The sequence below is a fragment of the Schistocerca cancellata genome, chromosome 5, assembly GCF_023864275.1.
Source record: "Schistocerca cancellata isolate TAMUIC-IGC-003103 chromosome 5, iqSchCanc2.1, whole genome shotgun sequence".
NCBI classification, from domain to species: Eukaryota; Metazoa; Arthropoda; class Insecta; order Orthoptera; family Acrididae; genus Schistocerca; species Schistocerca cancellata.
In genome coordinates this window covers 522,673,270-522,696,351 of record NC_064630.1, presented here as the reverse complement: position 1 = coordinate 522,696,351, position 23,082 = coordinate 522,673,270, and the positions used below count along the sequence as shown (strand labels likewise).

Genomic DNA, 23,082 nt, shown 5'->3' with positions numbered 1-23,082 from the left:
AGGAATAAGACTTTTGGTCAGGTGAATACAGGGTTATAAATTCAAAATCAAATAGGGGTAATGCAGGAGTAGGTTTAATAATGAATAAAAAGTAGGAGTGCGGGTAAGCTACTACAAACAGCATAGTGAACGCATTATTGTGGCCAAGATAGACAAGAAGCCCACGCCTACTACAGTAGTACAAGTTTATATGCCAACTAGCTGCAGATGATGAAGAAATTGATGAAATGTGTGATGGGATAAAAGAAATTATTCAGGTAGTGAAGGGAGACGAAAATTTAATAGGCATGGGTGACTAGAATTCAACAGTAGGAAAAGGAAGTGAAGGAATCGTAGTAGGTGAATATGGATTGGACTAAGAAATGAAAGAGGAATCCGCCTGGTAGAACATTGCACAGAGCATAACTTAATCTTAGCTAACACTTGGTTCAAGAATCATGAAAGAAGGTTGTATACATGGAAGAACCCTGGAGATACTAGTAGGTTTCAGATAGATTATATAATGGTAAGACAGAGATTTAGGAACCAGGTTTTAAATTGTAAGACATTTCCAGGGGCAGATGTGGACTCTGACCACAATCTATTGGTTATGAAATATAGATTAAATCTGAAGAAACTGCAAAATAGTGGGAATTTAAGGAGATGGGGCCTGGATAAACTGAAAGAACCAGAGGTTGTACAGCGTTTCAGGAAGAGCATAAGGGAACAATAGATAGGAATTGGGGAAAGAAATACAGTAGAAGAAGAATGGGTAGCTTTGAGGAATGAAATAGTGCAGGCATCAGAGAATCAAGTAGGTAAAAACACGAGGGCTAGTAGAAATCCTTGGGTAAAGAGAAGAGTTACTGAATTTAATTGATGAAAGGAGAAATGCAAAAATGCAGTACGTGAACAGGCAAAAGGGAATACAAACGTCTCCAAAATGAGATCGACAGGAACTGCAAAATGGCTAAGTAGGGATGGCTAGAGGAGGACAAATGCAAGGATGTAAAGGCCTATCTCACGAGGGATAAGATAGATACTGCCTACAGGAAAATTAAAGAGACCTTTGGAGAAAAGAGAACCACTTGCATGAATATCAGGAGCTCAAATGGAAACCCAGTTCTAAGCAAAGAAGGGAAAGCAGAAAGTTGGAAGGAGTATATAGAGGGTCTATACAGGGGCGAGATTCTTGAGGACAATATTATGAAAATGGAAGAGGATGTACATGAAGATGAAATGGGAGATATGATACTGCGTGAAGAGTTTGTTAGAGCACTGCAAGACCTATGTCGAAACAAGGCCCCGGGAGTAGACAACATTCCATTTGAACTACTGACGGCCTTGGGAGAGCCAGTCCTGACTAAACTCTACCATCTGGTGAGCAAGATGTATGAGACAGGCGAAATTCCCTCAGATATCAAGAAGAATATAATTATTCCAATCCCAAAGAAATCAGGTGTTGACAGATGTGAAATTTACCGAACTATCAGTTTAATAAGTCACAGCTGCAAAATAAAAACGCGAATTCTTTACAGACGAATGGAGAAACTGGTAGAAGCCGACCTCGGGGAGATCAGTTTGGATTCCGTAGAAATGTTGGAACACGTGAGGCAATACTGACCCTACGACTTATCTTAGAAAATAGATTAAGGAAAGGCAAACCTACGTTTCTAGCATTTGTAGACTTAGAGAAAGCTTTTGACAATGTTGACTGGGATACTCTCTTTCAAATTCTGAAAGTGGCAGGGTAAAATACAAGGAGAGAAAGGCTATTTACGATTTGTACAGAAGCAGATGGCAGTTATAAGAGTCGAGGGACATGAAAGGGAAGGTGTGGTTGGGAAGGGAGTGAGTCAGGGTTGTAGCCTGTCCCCGCTGTTACTCAATCTGTATATTGAGCAAGCAGTGAACGAAACAAAAGAATAATTTGGAGTAGGTATTAAAATCCATGGAGAAGAAATAAAAACTTTAAGGTTCACCGATGACATTGTAATTCTGTCAGAGATAGTAAAGGACTTGGAAGAGCAGTTGAACGGAATGGACTGTGTCTTGAAAGGAGGACATAAGATGACCATCAACAAAAGCAAAACGAAGATAATGGAATGTAGTCGAATTTAGTTGGGTGATGCTGAGGGGCCGGCCGGATTGGCCGAGCGGCTCTAGGCGCTACAGCCTGGAACCGAGCGACCGCTACGGTCGCAGGTTCGAATCCTGCCTCGGGCATGGATGTGTGTGATGTCCTTAGGTTAGTCAGGTTTAAGTAGTTCTAAGTTCTAGGGGACTGATGACTTCAGATGTTAAGTCCCATAGTGCTCAGAGCCATTTGAACCATTTGTTGCTGAGGGAATTAGATTAGGAAATGAGACACTTAAAGTAGTAAAGGAGTTTTCTATTTGGGGAGCAATATAACTGATGATGGTCAAAGTAGAGAGGATATAAAATGTAGACTGGCAATGGCAAGGAAAGCGTTTCTGAAGAAGAGAAATTTGTTAACATCGAGTATAGATTTAAGTATCAGGAAGTCGTTTCTGAAAGTATTTGTGTGGGGTGTAGCCAAGTATGGAGGTGAAACATGGACGATAAATAGTTTGGACAAGAAGAGAATAGAAGCTTTCGAAATGTGGTGGTACAGAAGAATGCTGAAGATTAGATGGATAGATCACATAACTAATGAGGAGGTATTGAATAGAATTGGGGAGAACAGGAGTTTGTGGCACAACTTGACTAGAAGAAGGGATCGTTTGGTAGGACATGTTCTGAGGCATAAAGGGATCACCAATTTAATACTGGAGGGCAGCATGGAGGGTAAAAATCGTATAGGGAGACCAAGAGATGAATACACTAAGAAGATTCAGAAGGATGTAGGCTGCAGTAGGTACTGGGAGATGAAGAAGCTTGCACAGAATAGAGTAGCATGGAGACCTGTATCAAACCAGTCTCAGGACTGAAGACCACAACAACAACAACAACAACACCTGTTACCAACTGTTCGTCTAAAATTATGAGCCATATGTTTGTGACTATTACAGTGCCATCTATCACAAAGCGAAAAAAGTGGTCCAACTAAAACATTCATATTTCTTTACGTACTACACGAATATGTCATAAAAATGGCGGTTCGTATTTTAAAAAACGCAGTTGATATCCATTTGACCTATGGAAGCGCCATCTATCGGGCCAACCATAGCGCCATCTGGTTTCTCCCTTCAAACTAGACATAGATTTTGTAATTATACAGATGTTGCTTTTTGTCTTAATGTTGCTGGTTGTACAACTGATCACGCGCTGATCGACTAATCGATGGGCAATTGATGACAGGAGCTTCCTGCACTTACAACGGCTGCGTCCAGCGGCTCCACGCATCACTTACGGGTATATACAAGAAGTATATATATATATAGGATGTTGTAGTAGGCAAGGAAACTCTAACTTTGAAGTCCACTAAGTAATGTAACTACGAGCCTTAGAAACAAAATAAAAATAAAATATATATATATATATATATATATATATATATATATATATATATATATATATATATAAAGAATGTTTTATTTTATTCATTCAACTGTGTTTCTTCTCCGCTGTCACTTAAGTTGTATGGTTGTGTTATTCCTGGCCTACGGTATTGATTTCAGACATTACTGGCCTGATGTTGATCTAATGTAAGACTAAACTTGTTATAACATAAAAGTAAAAATCTTGGCCATCTGGACTGACTGTTTTTCGTTACATGATCGTACAAGATCGCTGACGTTCCAGTTATGAGCTGAGAAACTATTGACTTAATTTTTAATTCTAAGGCTACATTCAGTGAAAATTATGCCAAATTATTTGTTATGTTATCGTGGTTTACATCAGTGCTGGTTAGAAGGGAATCATGTTTCAACCAATACATAGCTGCGGAATACTTTCTGTCCACGGTCTGAAGCAGTGGCTGAATATCTAAAAGCGCAAGGAACGTGTTTGTTTCAGGTGCTCCTGCCGAACAACAGGAAACTAGGGTAGTGGGAGGCACGGAAGCTGCGGACGGCGAGTTCCCTTTCGTGGTAAAGTATCAGGACAGACTCTGCCAACATCGTGCCATTTTATTTTGTTTCTAAGGCTCGTAGTTACATTACTTAGTGGACTTCAAAGTTAGAGTTTCCTTGCCTACTACAACATCTTATTTCCATTGCTGAATTCATTTACCACAGATAAAAACATAAACAGAAAAAACAGTAGAAACGTAAAATAACCATACGCAGTGCATACCTATCAACAGTGGCTTACTATACAGATACAGTACACTTGCTCTCCTATTTTGTTTACATTCTGGCTACCTAACAACCAATGAGCGTTGAAACCCCTCAAGGTATTACATCTCAATAATCTTAAGCCCAGTTCTACATTATTCTTTATCGATGACTGAACCATAATGCAAAGGACAGAACTTCATGCTGAGAGAGCAGTCTATCAGCTGTAAGCGCTACATACTGAATACACTTTTGAAAACCAATTCATTAGTTAATCGGTAGTATTTGCTGGGAAACAGTCAGTCACATCTGTGATAACGATTAACAGGTTCTTAAGTTGACAAGTGAAACTGTTTAGTTTGCTATGAACGTAAACTTTTTCGCAGTTCCTTTTACACGTTTCTAGGGATTGTAGAGGGAACTTAGTAGATGAAATTTCGATAAGGAATACATGTCCAGAAATGCACGTTTGGCATATAAAAGAAATTTCGAATGTCTCAAAAAATGGTTCAAATGGCTCTGAGCACTATGCGACTTAACTTCTGAGGTCATCAGTCGCCTAGAACTTAGAACTAATTAAACCTAACTAACCTAAGGACATCGCACACATCCATGCCCGAGGCAGGATTCGAACCTGCGACCGTAACGGTCACGCGGTTCCAGACTGAAGCGCCTTTAACCGCACGGCCACACCGGCCGGCTCGAATGTCTCGCTTCACGGTACGTACATAATCTTTGAAGAGGGCGCCATCGTCTGTCCCTGTTGTAATTACACTACTGGCCATTAAAAATGCTACACCACGAAGATGACACGCTACAGACAGAAAGACGATGCTGTGATATGCAAATGATAAGCTTTTCAGAGCATTTACACAAGGCTGGCGCCAGTGGCGACACCTACAACGTGCTGACATGGGGAAAGTTTCCAACCGATTTGTCATACACAAACAGCAGTTGACAGGCGTTGTCTCGTGAAACGTTGTTGTGATGCCTCGTGTAAGGAGGATAAATGCGTACCATCACGTTTCCGACTTTGATAAAGTCGGATTGTAGCCCATCGCGATTTGCGGTTTATCGTATTGCGACATTGCTGCTCGCGTTGGTCGAGATCCAATGACTGCTAGCAAAATATGGAATCGGTGGGTCCAGGAGGGTAATACGGAACGCCGTACTGGATCCCAACGGCCTCGTATCACTAGCGGTCGAGATGACTGGCGTCTTATCCGCATGGCTGTAACGGATCGGGCAATCATGTCTCGATCCCTGAGTCAACAGATGGGGACGTTTGCAAGACAAGAACCATCTGCACGAACTGTTCGGAGACGTTTGCAGCAGCATGGATTATCAGCTCGGAGACCATGGCTGCGGTTACCCTTGACGCTGCACCACAGACAGGAGCGTCTGCGATGGTGTACTCAACGAGGAACCTGGGCGCACGAATGGCAAAACGTCATTTTTTCGAATGAATCCAGGTTCTGTTTACAGCATCATGATGGTCGCATTCGTGTTTGGCGACATCGCGGTGAACGCACATTGGAAGCGTGTATTTGTCATCGCCATACTGGCGTATCACCCGGCGAGATGGTATGGGGTGCCACTGGTTACACGTCTCGGTCACTTCTTCTTCGCATTGACGGTACTTTGAACAGTGGACGTTACATTTCAGATGTGTTACGACCCGTGGCTCTAACCTTCATTTGATCCCTGAGAAACCCTACATTTCAGTAGGATAATACACGACCGCATGTTGCAGGTCCTGGATACAGAAAATGTTCGACTGCTGCCCTGGTCAGCACATTCTCCAGATCTTTCACCAGTTGAAAACGTCTGGTCAATGGTGGCCGAGCAACTGGCTCATCACAATATGCCAGTCACTACTCTTGATGAACTGTGGTAACGTGTTGAAGCTACATGGGCAGCTGTACCTGCACAAGCCATCCTAGCTCTGGCTGACTCAATGCCCAAGGGTATCTAGGTCGTTATTATGGCCAGACGTGGCTGTTCTGGGTACTGATTTCTCAGGATCTATGCACCCAAATTGCGTTAAAATGTAATCACATGCCAGTTCTACTATAATATGTTTGTCCAATGACTACCTGTTTATCATCTGCATTTCTTCTTAGTGTAGCAATTTTAATGGCCAGTAGTGTATATTATCGCATAACATTTTCGTCCGACTACAAGATCAGCCGTGAGAGACAGGTACGCTCAGAACTAAGAGGACTGATTGTTGTTTTGCACAGATCCCCCATACTCTCGACTACAAAGAGAACGTCCTCCTACGCGTACAGCTGAACTAGAGGAAGTTTACTCCAAACATTGCCCTTGCCTTGGTCTACTGTAGGGTACATACAGTAACTGATCAAAATTATACGGAAACTGTTAGCAGATATTAATACGAGGTTTTCCACCCTTCTCCTTGATGACGGCTTCAACACTGTGGGGACATCCAACGCGGCTAGGGTACGAAGCGAAGTCGACGTCCTAATTCATTTCAAAGATGTTGCATTGGGCTCAGGTCGGCAGTCTGGGGCAGCCAGTTACTTCCGAAATTTAGTTTTCCACGACCATTTCCTTATGGCGCTTACTAGATTTGTTCAAAAAATCCGAAACTTTGTCCACAAAATTTTTCTACTCTTATCTTTTGCTTATTGTGCATGTGAAATGCACTGCTTAACCCGCAGGACAGGACAGATCGAATAAATTCTGGAAAGGGGCCAAAATAAGGTGCTGTCAGTTACACTTGGACACACAACTTTATTATTTGATTAAACATAACAAGATCCCAAAACATTTTTTTTAAACAGACAGCTTTAATATTTGGTACTTAACTACTGGCTGAAAGCCACCTTAATTTAAAAACGGCTAAATGCCAATAACTTAAAACGCAAGCATAATCTGAAATTTAAGAGGCAAGTATTATCTTAAAACAGTTCTTTAGTTAGGCTGAAGTAAACAAGTTAAATTCAAATCGGCTGTTGGCCGAAGACTTAAAAATTCAATTTCTTTTTAATCCTAAAGGGCTTACTCAAACAGTACTTTAAACTAGACAGAAGGCCTTAAGAGTAAAACGACTATAATTTAAAAGACAAAACCGGCTAGAAACCATACAAGTACCAACAAAAAGAACTAATTAAAAAAAATAAGGCAGTCCACACAACGGCGCCCAGATGTTCGAGGGTCGGCCTGTAATTCAAACACTAACGCTCGCTTAGGAGAGACAGGCAGTCGGGCCAACCATTCACGATCCGACGACAACCCAACGGACCGACAGTCAGCGGACCCACCGACAACATAACTTCCATTTCACCTGACAAGGGCACAACAGGGAGTTCGACGGAACAACGTAGAAGATATTGGCACCCACAACCAATCATACAAGGAGCTGTCAAGCTACACACCGTGCTGGACAGCAACAACACGATGAGGAAACTACACTGCCTGAAATTTACGTCAACGACCAGGGCAGGTGACTGGATTGTTAACGACCACAAGGCAGAAGATTCCGCTGGTGCACTTCAATTCAAATAACCAAATACAGTGAAACTCCACTTGAGGGTGGCTAGAATTTTCCAACTTGAAAACCACGTTGTTGCTCGTGGGAACATCCCAACAGCCGACAACGAACTCCAAACGACACAATGTGAACAGTCTTGACTTGATGGTAGGTTACATCAAAACTCGACTTTCGTGTCCAGGGTCAGTGAGCCAAAGGCCTCGTAGCAATGAGAACAGCGCCACACTCTCCGACACCGCGTAGAGACCGTCAGCGCGCCCCGGCCAAACTACGCCCCGCCGAGAATTCCTCAGTGCTCCACGCCAACCGACCGACTCTTCGCTCTCCGCCCAGCCGGAAACAATAAGCGCCAGGCCAAAGATAGTCCAAAGTGCAAATATCGATACACACCGCTGCTGCCACCCGCGGAAGGAGAGGATAACAGCATAATCGCGATGAACGCGAGAGACTAAAGACAGAATCGCAATGAAGGTTTAACCCAGGGCATAGCATGAGCCAGCCACTGCTCAGTACGGTCTCCTTCGAAATACTTTCTTCCACAATTGATACACCGCTCTCAACGCAGTTTCCACTTCCGGAAGCAGTCTTCGTAAGCCTCTTGTTCTGGGTCGCAGGAAGCGCCATCAATTAATTTTCTTTTATCTAGTGTATCGTTGAAAATCTTCATCCTTTCAATGGGGTTTTCAAATCTGGAAATTAAAAAAAAAATTGCAGGGGCTAGGTCTGAAGAATACGCAAGATAAGGCAACAAAGTGATTTCGTTTTTTGTGCAGTAGTCACGCACCAACAGGGATGAATGTGCGGGTGTATTATCATGATGCAAGAGCCATCAATTGTCTCGCCATATTTCAGGCCGTTTCCTTCCTATATTTTCCAGCAGGCGTCGCAGCAAGTCCCGATGGTATAATCGATTATCAATTTGTCCATGTGGCACGAATTCATGATGAACTAACTCTTCAAAGTATATATATATTGTCCATGTGGCACGAATTCATGATTAACTAATTCTTCAAAGTATACACTTCGAAGAATTTGTTCATCATGAATTCGTGCCACATGGACAAACTACTAATCGATGGTACTGTCGGTGAGACGGCCAATGATCTCTTCAGTGCACATGCACACCAGTCTCGAACTCTTACGGAAATTGGAGAACTGCCACGAGTAATGAGGATAATGGGCAGGGAACTACATTTGTAGCGTGTGGATAAGCTGAAAATTAGGTCTGACAGGAAGTGTGCTAGGGCAGACCATGAATTTGCAATTATCACTGTGTCTGGATGGCTCAGTGGTCAGAGCACCTACCTAGTAAGCAGGAGCTCCGGGTTCGAATCCGCGACTAGCTCAACTGTTCAACTTTAACCTTTCATTTCAATCAGTGCCCGCTCGCATCCAAGGTCTGTAATTTCTTTTTGTCTTAGTAGTGTTATGGCAAGGAATAAATATTTCAATACAGGCAAAGAAACAGGGTTTACGCTGTATGAAACATTAGCAGTATCATATCTTTCAGGCCGAGGAGAAATTTTAGTAGATGAAAGTAGAAACGAAGCATAGTACTGGTCGGTTGTAATTCCTAAGATAACTAGAATATTGGGTAGTGGCCCAATTGCTCGCAAAGGGTGCTACGGTTGATTAAATCCAAGCAGGTCAGAGAAGGAACGGCTGTTTCCTGTATCTTGAGTGCTAGTCCAGAACGCTAAGCAGGAATGCTTCTGCGAAGTTCAGAAAGTGGGAGAGAGATACTGGCATAAGCAAGTAAGTCATAGCTCAACCGGTGGTGCATTTGCATACAATAGTCAAATTTTCTGAATTCGAGTCCCAGCTCGGTAGACGGTTTTAATTTGCAAAGAAGATTCAGATCAGCACACAGTCCGCAACAGAGAAGAATTCGGGAATTGTGTGGTTAGATACAACGGGAAAGATGGCGGCCGTTTTCAAGGAGCATGGGCGGAACCAGAGAAGCAGAAGCGCCGGTAGGAACCGAGTTCCCAGTTACAAGTCTGTAACCAGAGAGGGTGTCTCCCTCGATGTATACCTTCGCTGCGTGCACTTGTCGCCAGACTCCCATAGCTTTCTGGGATGACGGCAAGAGCTGAGTTATGTTTTCTTGAAATAACAAAGTCTACATAACGCCATTACTCAACCTGCAGCTTCAGCAGTCCCACACACAACATATGTGCCTTTTTTGTGCAGACAGTCGATAGGGCATTGTGGTTTATACACTGGACTCCTCATTCTGAAAAGTGGTTCAACTTCCCATATAGAAGTCAAGATTAATCTATCCGTAGTTTCCCTAAATCACGTAAGACTAATGATGGGACGTGCTTTTTGAAGAGGACGCGGTCCATTACCTTCCCTATCCTTTCGTTGATCTGAGTATATCAACCGTCTCCAACGAGCGCACCGTCAACGGGACATCAAACGCCTAATCTTCCAATCCTCCACCTTCTGTGGCATGGTTTGAACTACCGTTAACTTTTCCATACAATATAATGAAATAATTTATGATCACGGCTACCAACAAGCCTTGCACAACGATTAGTGTTAATCCACAAAGAGGTAGGCTTCGAAATATTGCCAGTCAGTGATTAGTAGATGATGATGATTTTTCTTGGAATTGTAAGGTGTTAAAAGATACGAATCCATCGATGACATTGTCTCCCACTACTAGTTACTTATGCCTCATCTGCTAGCACATGACCCCTGTAGTCGCACTGACTTTTACTGAGTTCAGAAACCTGCTACGTCTGTTCCTTACACAGCAGGAGTCACACTGCATCAAGATACAGCTGCTTCCGATCTGATTAAATGCTGGCGTCACTAGGAGACTTGTAATATTTATTCGTAAAAAAAGTATTTAATTTACTTTAAGTATTATTGTTTCTTCCTAACTGATCAACAGATTGAGGGCTCTGTATTATGCAAGTGCAACGTTGAAAGACATCGCAAAGCATAGAGACATTTCGATATTAAAAATGCAGTTCATCGTTCACAAATAAGAGGAAAACATTATTCAGCTCAATGTCTAAGAACAATTAAATACGTTGATATCAGTTTAGTCTAATCTAAATCAATCAGAACGTGCGAGTTTTTTTTTTTTTTTTATTTCACCTATACTTAAATATTGCAATGTCTTAAATCACTGAACTATTCTTACCTCCTGCTCACCATTAATTTTAAATCTTGAATGATGAACAGAATGTAGCAGTTATTCATCAGTTCTTATTACAATTATAAGTGCCAGCATTATTTACATGTGACTAAAACGAAAACTGTGTTTCTGAAAATTTACTAGCATGCGCATTAGACATCATTTATTGTGATTCAGTATTTATAGATGAAGTTCCTCAAATATTCGTTTCGCCAAATTACTCATAAAATGACGATAAAATCCCAGCGACAAGAAGGAGCTGTGAGCTGAACACTATGAACGAGTACTCGGGGACGTGTTTCTATCGGAGACGTGTTTTTATTGCTGAAAGATGATGTCTGTAGAGACTTCGGTACAGTCGTGTAAGAGAGGCGCTGGTAGCGTCACGATGAGAATACATCTCAGATGTGCTTTAAATAGACGCTAGGTAATGGTCGTGACCGTTAGTTGTCTTTGAGAATGGACGCATTGTGTTGATGTTAGTCAAGAACATCTTTTAAGGCAACAAAGACGTCATTATCACCACCGCACCGAGTTTGCTCGAGGGCTACGAGAAGCTAGACGTTCCTTCGGCGATACTGCAACTTGGCAGGAATATAGCCACTGCACATAAATGCTGGCAGTGGTGGTCACCAAAATATACAGTCGCAAAAGGACCGAGCTTCGAGCGGCCACGTGGCTCTACCGAAAGGTAAGACAATCGTGATCGGTATATGCCTCTGGCGCATCGTACTGCACCTGAAGCCGCAGTACGATCAGCAGCTGGCACCGCAGTGGCACAACGAACTGTTACGACAAGGACAGCTCTGAGCCAGACGATCTGTAGCGTGAATTCCACTGACACCAAACCACCGCCATTTGAGTCTTTAGTGGTGTCAAGCGAGAGATCGTTGGAGGGTAGGGTAGAGGTTTGTTGTGCTTTCTGATGAAAGCTGGTTCTGCCTCAGTGCCCGTGATGGCTGTATATCGGTCAGAGGAAAGAAAGTTGAGGGTCTGCAACCAACCCATCTGCGCGCACTAGACCTGGAGTTATGGTCTGCGTGTGACCGTACGGCAGCAGCAGCACTCTGGTGGTTATCCCAAGCACTCTGACTGCAAATTTGTAGGTGAATCTGGTGATTCGAACTGTTGAGCAGCCATTCATAAACAACATTCCATGGTGTGTTTTCCAACAGGAATACACTAGCCCACATACCCCTGTTGTAACCCAACAAGCTCTACATAGTGTCAACATGTTACCTTGGCTGCTCGATCACCATATCTGTCTCCAATCGAACCCGAGTAGGACATCATCGTACGACAGGTCCAGTGCTCTTCTTGTGGATTAGCCGTCCCTATAATGACCGACAAGGCGCAACAGGCATGGAACCTCATCCCACCATCTGGCATCCGGCGCATGTACAACACTATACATGCACTTTTGCTTGCTTGCATTCAACATTCTGGCTGTTGCACCGGTTATGAATGTATCAGCATTTCACATTTGCAATGAATGCCTTATCTCACACTTACAGTAACATGTGTCCTTACAAAGTTAATCGCTTGAATATGTTACTTAGAAAAATGAATTCCCAAAATTTCATTGCTCTACATTTATTATTTTTTTTTTTATGTTGCGATTATTTTTTCTTCTTTGTATGTGTAACACTGTTTAGGAAATTTGTGTATAGCGACAATATACTCTACACTTCTCTAAACGTTGTAGGCTCATTAAATAACTTTACATACAGTCTGACAAAATAGGTGAAGCAAGCAGTACGGAAGGAGGAAACGAAATGAAACATGTAAGGTGACTTCAGTGATTACAAATGGTTCAAATGGCTCTGAGCGCTATGGTCAACAGTCCCCTAGAACTTAGAACTACTTAAACCTAACTAACCTAAGGACATCAGACACATCCATGCCCGAGGCAGGATTCGAACATGCGACCGTAGCGGTCGCGCGGTTCCAGACTGTAGCGCCCAGAACCGCTCAGCGACGCCGGCCGGCCAGTGATTACAAAATCGAGTCAAACTTACAAATAAGTTGGCAGTATGAGCCCACTTATGAGTCTGGCGTTACACCCTCTTTCTCCAGGATGTATGAACTGATTCCGTTGGGAAGGGTTCGTAAAAACGTTGTATTCCCTCCACAACTGTTGTAACTGCTCCTTGACAACCTGCACACTGGCACTGGAACATGTTCCCACACATAATCTATCGGGACATACCTGGAGATCTGAAAGGCTGAGGGAAACCTTTGACATCATGCACACAGTCCATAGAGAAATCTTCCATGTATGAATAGTCAAAATGGCATCACGATTCGCATGAGAGTTAACACGTCAGGAAACAGAATGTACAACATTCTTATCCAGCTCCTCAGTTACTACCAGACGTGACCTGAAGTCATGACAGATAACGAGTAAGACCACCGCTCCTCTCTAAAACGCTGATAGAACGAAAGTTTTCCTCAGGTCGCCGCCATACTCGCCCGTGACGATCATCTGAATAGTGCAGATCCGCAGTTCATCGCTGAAGAAAATGCGATACCAGCCATCAGCAGTCCATGCTGCCTAGTCTGGCACCACTCCAAACGCAGACGTTTGTGATGCGGTGTTGTGTATTGTATTGTGTACTGAACGGGGGACCTAGAAACGATTGAGAGGCTTCGTCCCCACCGTAGCCCTCAGCTGTTCATAACCCACAATAGGCCACCGCAGTCCACTCACTCCACCACCACCCCACACCGAACCCACGGTTATTGTGCCGTTCGGCCCCCCAGTGGACCACCCCGCCCCAGGAACGCCTCATACCAGAAGAGTGTAACCCCAGATGTTTGCGTGGTAGAGTAATTATGGTGTACGTGTACGTGGAGACAGTGTTTGCGCAGCAGTCTCCGACATAGTGCAACTGAGGTTGACTAAGGGGAACCAGCCCGAATTCGTCGAGGCAGATTGAAAACAGCCTCAAAACCCATCACAGGCTAGACAGCACACCAGACCTCGACACTACTCCACCGGGAGCATTCGTGCCGGGGACCGTCACGCCTTCAGCGTGTTAGACTGCACTGCTAGCCGGGTGGGCTGGTGTGGTGTTAATGGCAGCCTACGAATGGGATTGTAATCCTCAGGCCAGCTGATGCTAGTCTCCGACCATCGTTTCAGGATGGCACAGCTTGTTTTGGGGATCTCACTGCTTGTTCTCGGATGTTGTGAAGGGTTTACGCTGTGTAGTGCAGTGATCTTCCCTTTGTTGTGGTCAGACGTGATCGACCGGAAAAATGAGGAGTATGCCTACTCTCACTTTCCACTTTCCCGACTACCCACGTATATGGGTACTGCAACATTCCATGAACATGACAAATGGAGACCCGCAGTGAGGCCCCTTTCAAACTCGTGTCAGGTGCTGACAATGCTGCCTTACGTAAGTACGTAGCATCTCCGTGTCCTTCACAATGATCAGTCAGCATCTGTTCATTCCCTTTATATACTCAGCCCAGCCTGGCAACAACACTAAGCACGAACAACACTCACCCACTCTGGTGGCTGATCGACCTGTCCCATGGAATTGCACCTCTATTCTTTTCCACACCCGATGGTGCGTATTGTACATAGCTATATTGACATCCGACTGTATCTTATGGGCGTTCCACCTTTTCTTCTGAGGCAGTGCATTAATACCTTATCTTATACGGTTTACAAAATGTTTATTTTTAGAAATTGGGTATACTTTTAAGTAAAGAATTTGACTCTTGCGCGGCTCGCGGTCATGCCGTTTATTGCTCGTCTTCTTGTTTTTATGGTTCTGTCTCCACGTTTCCTCCTTAATTCGATTTACTGGCGTCACTAAGTTTCTGGTTTGCTTGCACGTGAGTGGCAGCAGCAGCGCGTATCGATAGAGCACTGTCGTATTTTCTTTGAAGCGACCGCTAGTATTTCCGGCTCGTCGTGTGTCGGGAGTTCAGTCGGGGACGGAACTCCAGTGAGGTGCGGACAGCCAGTGCTTGCCCACCGTTGGCAAACACGTGATCTGTCGGACGGAAGGAGATTGGAGCAGGACGACCGTTGGTAGGTCGTTCGGTTCGTCGTCTCATCGGGCGAGGTGTATTTGGTCTTTTGACAGTTTCTGGGCCTCGACAGTTGGTCATCTTGCCGGACGTATGTCGGTTCCTTCCTTGTGCAGAGATATCGTGGCCAATGGGCAAGAGCTACCTCTGCATGGTTGGGTCCGAGCCAGTGAGCCCGGGTCACCGTGTCTCCGACTTCCGAACGGACATGGAGTTGAGTTGGGTTAGAGCTGCAGTCAGCTTCGGGCGACCAAGACTCGCGCGACCGTTGCCAACACACGTAACTTGAGTGGGAACGACCTGGGTTGGTAGTTTGGTCTGTCGTCTCATCGGACGATGTGTATTTGGTCGCCGACCGCTTGTAGAAACTCTCTGTGTGTCTAACTGATTCGTCCTAGTTGTTCCACAGTGATTGCTTTTACGATTGATCGAGCTCTTGTGCAATTTTGTTTACGTGGAACTAAGTGTAGCTTCTGTGATTTCCACTGAGCAGATGAATGCTGTCTGCTTACTGGAGTAGTCAGTTGGTCGCTTGCGACAGAGGGAATTGATTAAGTTGTTGGTTGGTTCTGCAGCCGTCCATAGGTCGTGTTGCCACCCTATTATTTAGTGTTACGCTTGGCTGTCTGTCTCACCTAAACTGTGGTTAGTGTTTCCTCCCCAGGCCGACCCTTGGAACACTTCTGAGCACCACTATTTGTTGTTTGTGACTGTCACTTTATTTGGTCGCAGGTACTGTGCCAGGCCTTCAGCCGTGTATTGATATTGTTTTATGTTCAGTACATGGCTTGTAGCCGAAGTTCATAACAACTTTAAGATGAGGCATTCAGCCGTGTTTCATTTACAGTTCTTGTTGCTCTGTATTTAGGCTTTCAGTCGCGTTTGTTTCAGAATCTGTTGCTTTAATATGTAAATCCTTGTCTATTAGGTTTCCCTACAATTATCTTGGATTCTTGAAACGGCCTTCAGCCGTGTTATGCAAATGTTTATCTTAAGGTTGTCTTTAATTATTCTTGAGTAATTGTTTGGGTTTCAGCCGACAAGATACTTCAAATTTGCTTAAGATATTTTTCTGTTGTACTGTGTAAAAGGTTTTCTTTAAAGCCTCTCTTTTATAACGTAAGGAAAGTTTTTTTGGGGGGCTTTTAGGCGAAGAATTGGCTTTTCCTTAATATGGCCTTTAGCCGGAATTTGTAAATGATTGGCTTTTAAAGAATTCCTTAGCTGATCTGAATTATTATTCCGGCCTTTAGCCGAGAAGATATTGTAATTATGCTGAAGTAAGGCCTTCAGCCGTTATTTTAAACCCTGGTGTTCTAAAAGCAATCATTCAAACTTATTCCGCAGAAGTTACTCGGGTCCTCAGCCGTGAATTGATCTTGGTTGCTTTAAAGAGAAAACTGTGCATTTGTTTGTACAATAACGTTGCGTGTGTTCTTGTATAACTAACAGTAATTTACCTGATCCACTCTCTCCTACGAATCCGGATTTCAGAATTACATGATAAGTAACTACTACGGGTTACTGTGTAACCACGACTAGATGGGTTACAATGCCGGAAACCGATGTTTGTGAAACAATAAACAGCATTCTACAACCACATAAATGGCTATTTCTAGTATCTTTTTATTGTACACTGATACACGAATTTTATAAATGTTTTACATAATTCAATAATAATTTATTTCGCATTGATATATATCCATTATTTGCCACATAGTCCTCACGGAAAAATTTCACCATCCAGGATTATTAGTTTCATACAGCACTATGCAGTGGGTCGAATTTCATCTACCACTCCATGTCCACTGTGAATAGTTTTACACTTATTCTCACTCTGAGATAACAAACATTTTGTCCACCATATTTATCTTCGAGCTCTATAGTTGTCCAGTTAATATAGAAACAATTGTGTGTCCATATCTAGAGGTGCTCCTAAGAGTTCGTAATATAAATGTCGAACACATACCAGAAAGTATTATTTCTGAGCCAATTACCACTAAATCATACAAGATAAAATATTCAGATTTTGGCTGCGACCGATAATATTCTACGACGTAGTCCATGACGTATTGCACAACAAAGTTACTGTAAAGCGGATTCAGTAAAGCAGACGGTTTCCATTTAACAAACGTTATGTTTACCAGCTGATCACAGATCGTATCTGCAGTGTTGTTTCATAACGAGCATCTCGCACACAAAATTCTAGTTATATTTCTTATTTCTTACAGTTTACAGTCAAATGTCAGGGAGGGAAAAAAATTGTATTTGTTCCAGGTTGCTTACATTCATTACGACGTGCTCCAGTGCACAGCCACAATCATCAATGAAAAGTGGGTGCTGATCGCGGCTCACTGTGTGGACGGGTAAGGAAAATTTACGTCTTGTCTTTTCAAGATTAAGTGGGCCAGACTGCGTATGCTTTACACGTTAAGAGTAACAATGTGACGCAGTCGTCCGATTGTGCGAATTTAATCGATGCCTTGAGAAGCTAAGAACCCTGAGACCGATCGGAAAAACATTGATAAATTCAAAATTGGACTATAGACAAAAGTTTCACTTTGAATTTAGATAAAAGATTCTCATTGATGGTTCAAGCGATTGTAATGATGATGTGCGTTCTAGTTAATCATCTTTTATGGCGCTTTATTCATACGGTCTAACGATAATGGGTGTCTACCTTCCAGTGACACCTAAAACACACTACCACCATATACATTCCCGTGAGTTTAGAAACCAAAAACTCCTACTAATTCTTTTCTTCTTAGCTGTGTCATTAGTGTATTATGTCATTCTTCTTCATTATCATTACATCCAGCTTTCATTTCAATCAGCTGTCAGACTCATTAAATATGTGTTTTTGTCATTATCACACATATTTATGAGAGGTCATGAATATAAATAAAAGGGTAATGAAAAAGAAATGAAAAGCCACGAATTTGATCCTTTGGAAATCTGTGAACACCTTGATTATTTATTTATTTCATCCTGAAATGATATGTGTGGGAACTAATGAGAAACTAATTGCAGATCTAACTTATCAGTTTCCAGGGATTTACACACACGTTATTGAACAATAGGATATTTCTTGAAACTTCCTGGCAGATTAAAACTGTGTGCCCGACCGAGACTCGAACTCGGGACCTTTGCCTTTCGCGGGCAAGTGCTCTACCATCTTTTCTTTTTTTTTTTTTTTTTTTTTTTTAATCTCATTTTGTTCGCTTTTGTTCGTTGCATCTGCTCGTGGCGGACGTCGTAAGACATCCGTTTAAGTTCGTTGTTGATCGATTAGCTCAGTTTTTTTATTACAGAGGGCTGCTAACCCTCTGACCGAACACGCTGAGCTACCGTGCCGGCACCATCTGAGCTACCGAAGCACGACTCACGCCCGGTACTCACAGCTTTACTTCTGCCAGTACCTCGTCTCCTACCTTCCAAACTTTACAGAAGCTCTCCTGCGAACCTTGCAGAACTAGCACTCCTGAAAGAAAGGATATTGTGGAGACATGGCTTAGCCACAGCCTGGGGGATGTTTCCAGAATGAGATTTTCACTCTGCAGCGGAGTGTGCGCTGATATGAAACTTCCTGGCAGATTAAAACTGTGTGCCTGAACGAGACTCGAACTCGGGACCTTTGCCTTTCACGGGCAAGTGCTCTACCATCTGAGCTACCGAAGCACGACTCACGCCCGGTACTCACAGCTTTACTTCTGCCAGTACCTCGTCTCCTACCTTCCAAACTTTACAGAAGCTCTCCTGTGAACCTTGCGGAACTAGCACTCCTGAAAGAAAGGATATTGTGGCTAAGCCATGTCTCCACAATATCCTTTCTTTCAGGAGTGCTAGTTCTGCAAGGTTCGCAGGAGAGCTTCTGTAAAGTTTGGAAGGTAGGAGACGAGGTACTGGCAGAAGTAAAGCTGTGAGTACCGGGCGTGAGTCCTGCTTCGGTAGCTCAGATGGTAGAGCCAGTTCCGTTTCAGCCGCGCTCGCGAGTGGCCGCTGTTAGCTGTTGCGCTGCACTTCAGTGTTTACATCGCTGTACTTGTGCTTCGCCGAGTGCCGTCCGTCCGTTAATCTCCGTGTTCGTTCCTGTTCCTTGTGATCTGATCGCTCTTTCTGGTCTTGCTGCTGCTACTTGGAATTTCGGTTGTTTAACCGAAATTGCTTCGCTGGATTAACCATGGCTACAAACCTCAGGAAGAATACTCTGGTATTTGCTTTTGACAAAGAATCCCGTCCTGTTCAGCCGACATCCCTGGAAATAGATGACTGGATTACACAGGTAATTGGTCTAAATTCTGAAACCGTTCATACCTGGCAACTGGATCAGGAAAAATACTGTGTTTTTGTCAAGTTAATCAGTGCTTCGACTGTTGATAAAGTGTTACGAAAGTGGGGCTATGAAGTAGATTTTGTGCATAGAAATGGTTATAAGAGTAAGGTTTCCATCTATAGAGCGGAAATTCATTACAAAACCGTTCGTGTCTTGAATCTCCCCATTGAAATTGAAAATGATAAGATTAAGGAAGCTCTTTTAAACTACGGAGACGTTAAATCAATTGCAAATGAAAGATGGTCGCCTCGCTTTAAACTGCAGTGTTTTAACTGGGTCCGCTGTGTAGAGATGGACGTTAAGACGAATATTCCGTCTCACATAACTGTTTGTGGGTATAAGGTACAAATTGTTTATACAGGTCAGGAAGCTACATGTCATATATGTAACGAAACCGGCCACTTCAGACAGGAATGTTTGCGGCGAACTGTTGTGCTTAAAAGTAATTTGATACAGCGTCAGAAGCTTACCTTAAATGATCTGTTACCAAAGTTATTGCAATAACTTCTGTAACAAACATAAAGTGTGCTTTATTGTTTTTAGATTTTTATAAGGCGTTCGATGTAGTAAACCATGAATATCTTCTACAGACATTGAAGAAAATAGGTTTCAACGATAGGGTTATACAGTTGATTAAGAACATAGCAACTGGAATAAATGCTAAAATAGCGGTGAATTGTCAACAATCCAGGCCGATGCAAATACAACGAGGTGTTCCTCAAGGAAGTCCTCTGTCCATGTCGCTCTTCGCAATTTCGCTGGAACCTTTCCTCCGACATGTCCATGCTACATTAAAAGGCTTAACATTATCAGGAAACAAAACAGTTATAAGAGCCTATGCTGACGATATAGGGGTCATTATAAGGAATAATGACGAAGTAACCACGCTAGCAACAGTGATTGATTCGTACTGTAGAGCATCTGGAGCCAATGCAAACGGAAAAAAGTAAGATGTTAAATCTCAGAGGTTTTCATAATATCAACGTCGAGTGGGCAAAATTAGTCCGACAACATAAAACACTTGGGATCACCCTGACAGCTTGCCCTATGAAAATGACGGCTTTAAATTGGAAAGTTGCAGCAGATAAAGTGCAAGGAGCCATTGTAGAGAATTTAACTCGATATATGAACCAAGTTCAAAGAACACAGTATATCAACTCATGCATCCTTGCTAAGGCTTATTATACTGCCCAGCTGTTTCCAATACCGAGAATGATAGCGAGGAGAATAATGTCCAAAATCACAAAATTTTTGTGGAGAGGTGAAGTGTTCAGAGTACCTGCTAAAGTAGCCACTTTAGATCCTAAAAATGGTGGACTAGGATTAACTGATATAACGGATAAAACCTCTGCTCTTTTTATCAAAAGGCAAGTTAATTTAATAAGAGACTCGCGAGAAAGCATAACCAGCCAACTTTTCGAGATCATTAAACCTCCAAGCCTGCTTCCCCCGATTGACGTGCAGAATATCAACAGTCGCTTACAGCACGTGAAGATTTTCTATGTTGAGTTTAGTTATGTCAGTGTCGAACTCAGGCAGTCCCGACGCTTAACATCGAGAGCCATAATGCGGGAACGAAAGAAAAGAGAAGGAAGAAACAAAATAGAACGACAGTTTCCAAACATTGAGTGGACTGAGATTTGGAAAAATGTTACTTCTAATGTGCTCACGTCTAATATAAAAACGTCATGGTACAAGACAGTTAACAACATAGTTAGCACCAATGAACGACTGCACGCAATCTGTGAAACAAATTTAAGTCAACAATGCCATCTAGTTGACACAGTAATTCATCGATATACTTGCAGTGGTCTCATGAATAGTTGGAAGTGGATCCGGGAGCAAGTAGCTCTGATTACAAGAACATCCCCTGAGTATATATCGCTGTCATTGATACACAGGCCTGAAGCACGCTATTTCTCAGAAGCAAAAAATAACGCTGTGTACTGGTTGCTGGGCAATTTTGTTAACTACATCCTTAACAAATTAGGATCCGATAGCATCATAGAGTTCAAGGTACACATGCTGTGTGAGTTCCACAAAATTAGAAGCTATTCGAATCACAAGAAAAAGTTCGGTAATATGCTAAAAATTGTATTTGAAAGAATGGGCATTGGTTAATATAAAAAAGAAGACTGTGTTGACAGTGATGTATTGTAGTTATCTTAAGGATACTATTTAAGATTTTACAGTATATTTATGATGTGTGCTTTCTCTACTTCAGAGAACAGTTTTTTGAAATTTATAAGCTAATGTACAGAACTTATGTGACATTGAGATTGTGTGTCTAATAATGCCAAACACAAAACATGAAAGGTGCATTATTGGCTTATACTAGAAATTTGCAAATAGACAGTTTGTTATAGAAATCTCCTTATCGATTGGTTAAAGCCATAAGATTCTATCCGATAAATGTAATATTCAATGGCTGGCACATTGCCCTGTTCACTTTTGCAGTGAAAGACTGATTATATAGATCTGATCACTTCAAATACTTAGATTCAATTAATGTCCAGAAAGTGTAGTTGAAAGGCTAGTCAAATTTATTATATATCTCCTTTCCGCCATTCTCAAGTATTTATGTTTAATTTAATTCTTTCTGGTGATTTAGTCAGTAACACAATCTTCTGTTGTCTTTCCTTAATGTCAGCGCAATTGAAATGATCAAACCGTTTTGTTTAAATAACTTCATGTATGTATAACTTAGTATGTATTTGCAATGTGTAACATTGTTGTTTTTAATAAAGGTTTTATAAAAAAAAAAAGATGGTAGAGCACTTGCCCGCGAAAGGCAAGGTCCCGAGTTTGAGTCTCGGTCGGGCACACAGTTTTAATTTGCCAGGAAGTTTCATATCAGCGCACACTCCGCTGCAGAGTGAAAATCTCATTCAGGATATTTCTTTCTTACAACTTATTAATTCAGTATTTAGACCAAAATTTTACAGCACTACATCAGGGAATATTGTCAACCTAAACGTGTAAAATTTTGAAATGCATTACTAACGAATTCACAGGATTTTTTCAGTGAAAAGGGAGATGATTAATCTAAAGCTACAGTTTTCTGCGCAAAAATTGATTCGACATGTAACGTCTATGTGTTTTATTTATTTGCATCGAAATTATTCTTGATGTCCTAGCACATGTAAAGACAGATTAGTTTCTTCCGCAACAAATTTCGAGAAGCTGGAGTATTATACTGATTTTTAATTGAAGTATTCAACTTATATATATATATATATATATATATATATATATATATATATATATATATATATATATACTTTTCTTCCTAGCTCCTTAGGAGAATGCAATAGTGATAAAACAAATGTATGGTAATACTCAATATACATGAAAATAATCACTCGGTAATTCTGACAGATACAAGCACTCTACCAGAGAGATGAACTTTCAAAGCCGAGAAACAGGAAGAATCCAAATCCTCCGATGTTTGGCAGACTATGTACATCGAAATGGACTTATTTCTACTGTCATTGCTATATAAAAGAGTACCACTTTTACTTTTGCTTCTTATACTAGCTATAGTCCGATTAATGAACAATCAACGATGACTGTTCGCAAATGTCGAGGCGCTGACGGAGATTGCATTGTTGCCGCTTCCAAGCAACAGTTGCGTTAGTGCAGGCACGTGCTTTGCGCTTCAGGAAAGCGTGTATCCCGCGTATTATATCTCTTGCTTACTTATGTAGATTGTGCAAGAGTAACTAAGACAGAAGTGTCACCTTCACAAACGAACCAACCTAATTCAACCAGTTTCGCTTTCATTTACAAAATTCCTGAATTCACATGTAATAGGCTT

At 42.2% G+C, this 23,082-nt stretch overlaps 1 protein-coding gene across 1 annotated transcript in view; it reads left to right on the top strand.

Annotated features, from left to right (window-relative positions):
• Positions 1-23,082, top strand: part of LOC126188648 (brachyurin-like) — a 110,961-nt gene that overhangs the window by 21,757 nt on the left and 66,122 nt on the right. Inside the window, exons 2-3 of the mRNA XM_049930250.1 lie at positions 3,958-4,031; positions 17,210-17,298. Of these exons, the coding sequence (XP_049786207.1) occupies positions 3,958-4,031; positions 17,210-17,298 (163 nt within the window). The remainder of the gene's footprint in view (positions 1-3,957; positions 4,032-17,209; positions 17,299-23,082) is intronic.